Source organism: Nicotiana tabacum, chromosome 8, assembly GCF_000715075.1.
Source record: "Nicotiana tabacum cultivar K326 chromosome 8, ASM71507v2, whole genome shotgun sequence".
NCBI classification, from domain to species: Eukaryota; Viridiplantae; Streptophyta; class Magnoliopsida; order Solanales; family Solanaceae; genus Nicotiana; species Nicotiana tabacum.
The window spans coordinates 113,061,741-113,072,319 of record NC_134087.1 but is presented as its reverse complement, the minus strand read 5'-3'; the positions used below and the strand labels follow the sequence as shown (position 1 = coordinate 113,072,319).

The window sequence follows — 10,579 nt, the reverse complement described above, 5'->3', positions numbered from 1 at the left end:
ATGCACGATATCATTCATTAGAGTCAGGGAACTATGGCTCTCCAGCTTTGCTTTTTCAATTGGACCGATTAAAGGTTCCAGCCATACGTCTGCCTGACCTGACTTCCTCAAAAGGCTGCTATCTGCAGGAACTTCAATGGTTACCCTCCTCATAACGGCACTTCTACTTGAAGAGCCTGCTTCCGTATGGTGAACAATAGGAGGGGGAGTTGTTGAAGGAGGAGCGGTAGAGGAAGTGAAAACAGTAGAAGAATGAACAGAAACAACTGGGGCTGGTAAGGAAGGAATCATAGGCACAGAAGTTGAGAAAGAAGATAATGGTATTTCATCTAAAACAGGCCCTAAACTTCCACTGCCAAAACCACTAAAGAAAAGTTGATCAATAGATTCATGGGTATCATGGGGAGTGACCTCATTGTCAGGAATTACTACTGGGGTTTCAACAGGTTCGGTAAGAGGAACAGAAAGACGAGGGGAAACTTTAACTTCATCATTAGAGACGATGCGTCTCCTAGCTCGTGGCCTCGTCACCAAGGAACCCTCATCTTCCTCTTCTTCAGAGTATCCTTCTTCAACAGTTTTCCTTTTTGCAGAAGAAGATCCCAAGATTATTTCTCGGGCTCTTTCTAAAGAGATACGGGTTCCCGAAGAGACGAAAGGCCGCAACTGCTTCAGCAGTAACTCCTCGAATAGCAAATCCTGATAAAGAGAAGGATGGAAGTTAGAACCATAAAGAAAAATATATACATGCGTGAAATATGAAATAAAAACTCTTACCATGAGTCTTTACTTTCCAACCGTAACGTTTAGAAAGTGTTTTCCAAGACCTACCATCTATTGGTGCGGCCTTCAGCAATTTATCTACCTAACCACAAAAATTGGGAATATTTTCCACCACTCCCATGGTTGCTAAAAAAAGGAGGAGCAAAAATTAGATAAGTTGATAAACTTGAAGGAAAAAGGTACGAGATGGATAAAAGACTTACGTGCAAAATTCCACTTCTCAGGGAAGGGAACGTTATTCTCACCCACTAAACCAACAGTGGGGGAAGCAACAAATCAGCGTGCCAGCCACGGTCTTTGTCATCTTCAGGGCTCACTAAAAGCCTCTTACTCCTGGCCACTAGGGTAAAACGCCATTACGGAAAAGTCTAGGGGAGTAAAGATGAATCAGGTGAGGGAAAGTAAAGGAAACGTCAGCCAAATTGGTTAGATGCCTCAAACAGGCAACATCCCTCCATATGATTGGGCCAATTTGACCCAAACAGACATTAAAGAAACGACAAAATTCAAGAATAACTAGGTCAATAGCTGGTTTGAACCCTAAAGTGAAAGGGTATGTATAAACAAACGAGAACTCAGTCAAGTAAGAAGTAATTCTCTTATTTGGATTAGGGATAATAATGGGAAAATCATTACTCCAATGGCAGTCTTTGCGAACTACAGGAGTTAAAACTTCTGTAATTTGAGTGGGGTAAGCGTCAGCACGATCTAAGGCGGAAACCTGATTTCTAAGAGATTCCCTATCATGGTAAAAAGATAATTCTGTAGGGACTATTTCCTCTACTAAAGGTTCACGTAATGGTTCAAAAGGTTCTTTATCCCTAGAAGAAGATCTATGAGAAAGGGAACATCTGGTTCTGAAAGAAGGACCAGAACTAGGTGAAGGTATAGACGAACTACCACCGCGAGTAGGCCCTAAGCTACGAAGTCTACCTCCCCTTCTATGTCTAATGGGGCCATTAGGGAAGGTATCAACAATGGGAACTCTCCTAGGGTTAGGATTTGGTGAAGACATGGCGAAGAAGAAGAATGTGAGGAAATAAGTGTTCAATAAGCTTTATGTGGTAAAAGACAAGGAGAGAAGTTATATTTATATTAATATGCCACCGCCAAAGGTAAAAGTGCAGTGATGGAAGGACCATAATAATGATAACTGGAACTTCGTGAATAGTGGAGCCGTAAAAAGCCTTGAAAAAGGGCTACAAAACTGCAGAACTAATGAAAAAATCCACGTGTACGGAGCATTAAATGGAAGCGACAATTGAAGTGTCAATGTTGTCATAGCATTAATGGTGACAAAAATTCTCTTTTAATGAAATCCACTTCCCAAATATTCAATTGATGAATAAATGGAAAGTGGGGGGACTATCTGTATTGGAAAAAATTGTATTTAAATATAAAGGTGACGTGACGAATACGTGTCGAAACACGTAGACTGGTCAAATGGTCAAAGAATTACAACTAGCCAAGAGGCACGAGTTGCAACAGATACGAGCAAATAGCAGAGGAAGAGGCATAGGCAGGAATACAAATAACCCAGCATCGTACCTATTTAAGTCATTTATGTCCGAGAACAAAAGGAATGAATCTGACGTTAGAAAAGAGTGTAGATATGGCATTTAATAGGCATTAAATGTGGAATACGTTAGAGAATTTGTATTGAATATAATGATTATGCAACGTAGCATTAAATGTCTTTAATTACTCATAATAGCCTCATTATGTTTTGGACAAAACGTATATCTCCAAGATATCTATAAAAGGGAGACATCTGATCAATTGTAAGGACACGAAATGCTATTGATATAAAACTTTGGTTTACTTGTTTTTCTCTTGATTACTCTCTTGCTACTTAAATTACTTCCTTTTATACATTCTTTTGATTATCAATAACCCGTGTTCTTCTAAATTCTAGCTTTGACTAAAAATTCATTTTTTGGTTAAACAAACAGTTCCTTTGGATGGTTTAGTTGTTGAACTAATCATCTAAATAATTGGTCCAATTAGAGAGTTATAAGACGAGGTATCATTGCTATTGAATGCTTTATGTGACAGTAAAGCAGCTATTTTTATGTTTACGTGACAGCATCATTATGAAGGGAAGAAGACTCTAGAGCTGAAGCTCGCCAGTTACAAACAAAACTTCAGCTCTAGAGCTGAAGTTCGCCAGTTACAAACAAAAACTTCAGCTCTAGAGCTGAAGTTTGCCAGTTACAAAACAAAAACTTCAGCTCTAGAGCTGAAGTTCGCCAGTTACAAAAACAAAAACTTCAGCTCTAGAGCTGAAGTCGCCAGTTACAAAACAAAAACTTCAGCTCTAGAGCTGAAGTTCGCCAGTTACAAAAACAAAAACTTCGCCAGTTACAAATAAGAACTTCAGCTCTAGAGCTGAACACACCTGCTACTTCAGTCCCGTCTACTAGAATGCTGAAGTTTTGTGTGATTGTCTTTGCTACTTAAGCCTCGTATACTGAAGTTACGCGAAAAAGTGGATACGCTTGTAATTTTTTTTACAAAGCGGGCACAAATTAAGACATAACCCAAAAAGCGGGTATAGATACAAATGCCCCAATATAATTGAGATATAGATGGAATGAGCCATGGACTCATTCTTGTGGATGAGACTATAATAATAGTACCCCCCAAACGCAATGGACATAATTATAGGGGATGGAAAATGATCACACTAGTCATCAAGCAATTGCCTAACAGGCTAAAAGCACAAAAAATTAACACCGAATTAGAGGCTGGGATGGAGGAGGTAAATTTGAGAAGCAGATTACAGCAAATCCTGTGAGATTCAGTGCTCTGATCTAATCGGACAAAAAAATATCACTTACAACAATGTATTGTGCAAAACCTTTTCATTATATCTTCAATCATGTATTCGTTGACCAAGTGTGTATTAACGCAATCTGCATGATTAACCTTGTTTACTTTAAGATTAGGTTCGTTGATTATATAATCAGAACACGGAAGAAACAAATTGGCAAATTGCGGCCTGTTGATAATCGTAGCAATAAACTGTTTCACCATGAATGACACGTGAAATTGCAGGTTGCTTTAATCAAAATTAAGTATAAGTGGTGCTTATTTGAACAGTTTTAGAAAGAAAGGAAAATTTTTAGTCTTTTTAAAATAGCATTGAGATTTGAGACGTACTGAAAAAGAAATATTTCGAAACAGGAATTTTTTTCTGAAACGTAACAATATTACTATGAATTTTTTTTTGAATAACTTTGAAATGCTTTATCTCTTTATTCACCGAAAATTATTATAGATAGTGTGGGACAAATCTGACATTAAAAGCAATTGGGGTGCTACTCTTTACTTTACTCTAACAATTCAGACAATCAGACAATCAACTTATGCTTAAAGCCCAGTCCACCCATTGTTAATTCTACATTAATTCCCACTTTTACGTTTTCTATTTTCCCTAATCCGTTTGTTGGCAAACTAGGCTGGCAGAGGTGGCATTTGGCCTTTCTGAAAGGGGGTTGGTTGAGGTGGGGTTTCAGTTTCTATTTCTAATATTCTACCAGGACTAGAAAAGGATATCAAAGAATATTTCTATATATTCATGATGTTATGTATTTTTGTAGCGAATATTTTATAGCTCCTTCGTTTTAATTTACGTAAACCTATTTGAAAAGAAGACTTTTGAACTTAACGAGACACATATATATTGTGTGACTATAAATTATTGCATTAAAATAAATTATTCTTTTTTCACGGACTAAAAAAATAAGTTCAATGGATGGAGTATAACAAAAAAAAAAATTAGATGATTTTGACATAAAAATACAAAATTCAAATGGAAAACAATAAATGGGAATGAAGTCGCTTCAAGATTTGCAGCATCCCAATAAATAAAATAAGCAGTCATTAAGTATGTGGAGTCCAAAAGAGCGTCATTACCAATTACCCGTGACCCACCTACGCTACGCTACGTAGTATTCCTCCTCTCCCTCCAGAAAGCAAAAAGGTATGCAGCTCCAGCCAAAAGTTCACCCTTACTATTTTATGTTGTGTTGCTCTTTAATTTCCTCTCTGCCTTACTCTTTATGTTAGGGGAGTGAATAAATAATTATCTAGAAATTAAAGGTGTTTAATAATTTGCTATTACAGAGAGGAGGCCACAGGTCGTCTATGGTGTCCTTGCTTTCTCTGAATTAAGCTCCTCTGCTCTCACTGCAATTCGTTCCTCAGCTTTTTTAGTTACTCCTACTCATCTTGGTTTCACCGCCGACACTTATTTACACCTCCACTTCCCTACTTTCGCGGTTGTTGAGTTCAGTTAGGTATGTACTCTTCTCTTCTTCTTCTTCTTCTTAAATATACTCTATATTCTACTGGTTTTATGTGCTGCATATTGAAAGACCATGAAAAATCGTAGATTCTCTCACTACTCTGATCATTTTGGTCGACTGCCGGCAAACAGAGGCTGCATTTGAAGCTTATGAGTTTAGAATTCTAGTAATGAGTTCTAAATTAATAATTTGTACATTTTTTTAAGATAAAAACATTGGGTTTGGTCGGACGGATAACCGAAGAACTAGTTCCGCCCTCGCCTGGACAGCGTCTGTTTTTTTTTTTGGAGAGAGAAGAGGTTGGGGGCTTTTCCGTTAATTCTTGTCTTGTGATCAGCTCACTTTTAATACCATAATTTCTGCAATCTCTCATTCATGATGCTGATGCATGATAAAAATAACAATAATTGCATATCTTGGTATGTCGTAATTGGAAATATTGTTGCATTAATTTTTGGGTCTCAACACCATTGCAAAAGACAAGAGGAAGGGTGAAGAAGGGGGTTGTTTATGGCAAAGCAAACCCAACCGCCGACCTTCTTTTTCTATCTTTTTCAGTTTTTCTTTCGAGTAAAACACACTAACAAACGAGTTTAGAATTATACTATGAACTAACGTTGTAATGTTATCAGATCACTTATGTGGTAAGACTAGTAAATCTTATGATAAACACTAATTGATTACGTAATAAAAATGGTAACTAACCTATTATAATATGTTGAAGCATACTTATGTAAAAATAAAATCTCACTAGTAGTAGTAATGCATATTACTATTTGAATCCCTAAGAAGTACCTATAAAAGGTAGAATTAATAACTTAAAAATATATGGCAAGTAATATCTTTTATAGAAAAAGTTTATTACAGACTATCAGTGAACTAAATCATTTTCCTTTTACATCTTTTTTAATTTGAATATAAAACTACAATAGCAAATTTGCAATCTATATTAATTAGACTAGCGATCAAACTCCAAAATGTTTGTTGAAACACATCCATCAGGTAAAAGGAATGTCACTCAAATCTTTCAAAAATGTCACCGGGTAAAAGTAATACTCTTATCGATGAAGCACACCCATCGAATCCCCTTGCCTTTATACCAACGAAATAAAAATGTTACTGTAGTTCGAAAGTGTGTGATGGAAATAGGTAAAAGTTAAAGGAATAAAGTACTCCAATCAAATGGGTCCTGCTTGTAAAGATAGTGTGTTGAGCTTTCTGATTTTGTTTAGCTGTCTGGATCATGTATTCATAATTGGCCAAATTACAATAAGCAATGAAGGAATGCAAAAAAAAAAAAAAAATAACATCACTTTCCCATTTTCTAATATTCCCCTGCACCCAGATATGAAAGACAGCCCGTGTTAAGAGATACCAACGACAAATAGTTCATGAATTAACTTTTATGTCCATATATTTCAGCTTTTTATGTTTGAAAAGAGAGGAAAAGTAAGTGCTATGTTCATTGTATAACACCTAATTCCTGGCTACTGACATCTAATGGAGTAATTCTTATTACCGAAACAAGTCTATAAAGGGGAACACTGCATGTTTTTTGCATATGATAAACTACTGGAAACTCAGGCAATCTGGAACTCTAATGTGATTATCCTTACAGTTAAACAAATATTGACGAACAACAATTTTACATTGTTTTTACCGCTTTCGGTTTTCACTTCTTCCTCCTCCTGTTCATGCAGTGTTTTCGTCTTCTAGATATCGCTTTAGATTTGAAAAACATTTCACCATCTATTATGTCGTAAGACTTGTCTTACCTATCTTTTAAACTCAGCATGTGTAATTTTTTCTGGCTTTTTACTAAACAATTCTGAGTTTACTATAATCTACTGCAACAAATTTTCATCAGAAGGGGCTAAAAATGTTAATAATCTCATTGTTTTTTAACCTCTGCTAGAGGCTAGAGAATTCATGCAAGGTGTAGCCAATGGAAAGACGGCCAAAGCAGAGTGGTGAAAGAAAGACAATTGAGAATAAAGAGCTTGTCAAATACATGTCAAGTTTGCCTAGTTACCTGGAAAAGGGGGGAAATCTACAGGAGAAAGCTTTCAGTGTTGGCGTCCTAGATTGGCATTTTCTTGAAAAATGGCGACACGAACATGTAAAAGAACCTTGTAGAACTAGGGGTTGCTCACCATCCACCAGCAATACCTTGTCAATTTCCTCAATGGAGGGATCTTCATCCAATTCTAGCAGAGCCAGAAGCTGCTCTCCTGCTCGTCGGAGGATTCATCGTCCTACATCACAATCTTATTATTCATCACCACCTAGAGGTAGTTGTCTTTGTTAGATTGTCTCACATTGATTAAGGGAATGGGTTGTTGTCTCCTTTCCTTAATGAGTTTGGACAATCCTCATCTCATGAGCTAGCTTTTGGGGTTGAGTTATGCTCAAGTTCCAATTTCTTAACAGTCTTGATGTCAAATTCTTTGCAGGAAGTTATGTACAGTTGCAAAACCGAAAACCTGGCGTAGTTAAATCCCGGGAGATTGAGCAACTTGTCGGCAAGACATATCAGTATTTTGATGAGTATCCACAAAGAAATATGCAAGAACTCGGCAATGCTCTACACCCGCGGAGGACTCCTCATGTTAGGAGATCACTTGATGGAGAGACTGAGACGAAAACATCACGTTCCAAGGGAAAGATGAAGATCCAAGATAGAGAATGTTTATCGAAAGGAGATTTTGATGATTTTGATTGCATAGAGAAACATAAATCAGATTTCCTTCAAGTACCAGAACCTGGCCAAGAAACTAACAGCTGCACAACTTTCTGCCCACCTGATTCAGTAGTGAGAGACCAGAGCGCTGTGAAATCAAGCAGACGGAGCTTTTCTTGTGGATTTATTTCTGCGTTCTACCATGGACAGTCCTCTTCAGATATCTCTAGTTCCAGCACCCTTCCTCATGATGCTGATGAGTCGAAGATGGGACAAGTGAGTCCAATAGATGCAAAGGATAGTTGCCCTTCATCTAAGACAATTCAGCCTTCAGCATATTCAGGAAAAAAATTGTCCAGCCCACCTGGAACCAATTCCAAACAAGAGAAGAAATCAACTGCAATGCTTAACAATCCAACTACACTTAATTCCGCAGAATCTACAAAAGTCAGAAATTCCTCTCCAACTCGTCGATTTAGCTTGGCAATGGGAAGGATTGGCCAGATTTCAGGTATAAAAGATATGATCACTGGATCACAAGGTGTCAAATGGCCTGCAGAACAATCTAGTCCAAATAAAACTCAAAGTTCGTCCTCACTTGATACAGGCTGTGATAAATCAGACACCACTGGCCGAGCCAGGACTAGTCCTTTGAGAAGGTTGCTAGATCCACTGCTGAAGCCAAAGACAGGCAACTCTGATCACGTTAAATCTTCAACAAGACGTGGTGAATCTCCTACGAAACGCTCATTGAAAGTGAAATTGGATTTAAAGGGCTGTAAAACAATTGATATCGACAATCCACGTTCTAATGGCACATTTGTGCCATCAAGATTGCAAGCTCTCCTCCAAGTAGCTGTGAAAAATGGTCTTCCTCTATTCACATTTGCAGTTGACAATGAAGTTGACATTTTAGCAGCCACAATGAAGAAACTTAATCCGAATTTGAAGGATTACAGTTGCTGGATTTATACTTTCTTCACCGTTCGTGAAACAAAGAAAAAGAGTGGAAATTGGTTAAATGAAGTAGAAAAAGACAGAAGTCATGGAATTATGCCTAATATCGTTGGAAAGATGAAGGTTTCTGATGTTCCATTCTCCGAATTGAACAGGCAGAAACTTGACTCACAGTTTAGGAAGAGGGAGTTCGTTTTGTTTGCTACAGATCAGAAACCATCTGACCTTGAGGCAAACGATGAGCTTGCAGCTATTGTTGTCAAATTACCCAATAGGATCACCACTTGTCCTAATGGAAGTGACCATCAGAATAGCAACTGCAATAATATTTCAACTTCAGGTTTAACAAATCCTTTTGAAGATCTTAACATGACAGTTATCCTTCCTGGTGGTGCACATAGCGTACCAAGTAAAGGCGAGCCTTCTTCACTGATTAACCGATGGAAGTCAGGTGGATCGTGTGATTGTGGTGGCTGGGATTTGGGCTGCAAATTAAGACTACTTGTGAATCACACTAATCATCAAAGGATATCCAGTTGTTCCAAACCCAAACTTAATGCTGCAAGATTTGAACTTTTATCCCAGGTTATGATCTACATAAATATAGATTATCAATTTTTACAGTAATTTTCCAATGTCTAATACACCATTGTGAAATCTTTTTGTTCTTGTTTGGCAGGGAGAAGCACGGGACAGTAAGCCCATTTTTAGCTTATCTCCGTTCAAGGATGGGATCTTTTCTGTTGAATTCAGTTCATCATTGAAGCTTCTTCAAGCATTCTCCATTTGTATAGCAGTTTTAAATGGTAGAAATCAAGAACTCTTCCGAATGCAAACTTGATTGCTGAAAATTTCTTCTGAAGTAATCATGTTGCCAGATTCAGAGGGAGCCCAAGTGGAATTATCTGCCAAATTTGTCTCAATTCCTTCTCTTTCCCCTGCTGGAAAGGTGTAAGTGACTTGCTTTATCAAGCATGGTGAAACATCAAACCAAAGGCTCTACAGTTTTTGTTTTAACTATAGCTAAGCTTGTAAAAAGTAACGATGAACAGATTAAATATCAGTCAATGATTGATAAAGTGAATTGCCATGAAGTTGAATAAGGCTCATGACTGAATGAAGCAATTGTAATTTGGTGTTGCAAGTGTAGAGGAATAAGTATTACTAAGGTGTATCAGCATATGAATATACAGAAGATTTTTCAATATTCCACTACTTCTTGATAGCCTTAGTTATAGCATCCAAAGGCAACAAGGGATGTTTATACTTAGACCACATTAATTAATTACGGTTAAATAGGAGTGTATGAATGGTTTAGTTATAAAGGTGTACGTAAAATACATGTCATTTGTTCTTTTATTTGCTGTAAAAACTATATACCATTAATTTTTTTTCTTTACCACATCCTACCCACAAATGTTTTAGGTAGTTGGACAATTTACCATCCTCTGTTCTAAAATTCATAGCAAAACACACGTAGTTAAAAGAACTTAATTCTTCTTGCTTAGAATATGAAAGCAAAACATTGAAAGAACCACGTACTAATCAAAGGGAAGCTACAATTAATACCAGAGCAACAAAACAGGCTAAGTATGTAGCAGTGCAATTAAGGCAGGTAGCAATTAATTATGGAGTCATGGAAGGAACGATATATTTCAATACAAAAATAATTAATGACAAGTAACAAGTTACGGCATAGAAAGGAATTTAGAACATGTAACAGTTAATATATGGAATAAGATAATTCATGAATTATGAGAAAGCATGGAAACAATTATTTTGACGACGTATATACACTCGTCACGTCGCATATACGCCGTTATACACAAAATTCACATCACATAAAGTT

At 37.1% G+C, this 10,579-nt stretch overlaps 1 protein-coding gene across 1 annotated transcript; it reads left to right on the top strand.

The window, feature by feature from the left end:
• The first annotated feature begins 4,637 nt into the window (after positions 1-4,637).
• Positions 4,638-9,940, top strand: LOC107813975 (uncharacterized). The gene is made up of 5 exons (XM_016639297.2): positions 4,638-4,768; positions 4,912-5,084; positions 7,009-7,384; positions 7,547-9,315; positions 9,410-9,940. The coding sequence occupies exons 3-5, from the start codon at positions 7,039-7,041 to the stop codon at positions 9,569-9,571; spliced, it is 2,277 nt and encodes a 758-aa protein (XP_016494783.1). The 5' UTR covers positions 4,638-4,768; positions 4,912-5,084; positions 7,009-7,038; the 3' UTR covers positions 9,572-9,940.
• Positions 9,941-10,579: the final 639 nt, after the last annotated feature.

Excerpts from the sequence above, each read along its gene's own strand:
- LOC107813975 (XM_016639297.2), top strand. The coding sequence starts at position 7,039 with ATGGAAAGACGGCCAAAGCAGAGTGGTGAAAGAAAGACAATTGAGAAT. Across the intron at positions 7,385-7,546 it reads TTATTCATCACCACCTAGAG|GAAGTTATGTACAGTTGCAA; the intron begins GTAGTTGTCTTT and ends AATTCTTTGCAG. Across the intron at positions 9,316-9,409 it reads GATTTGAACTTTTATCCCAG|GGAGAAGCACGGGACAGTAA; the intron begins GTTATGATCTAC and ends CTTGTTTGGCAG.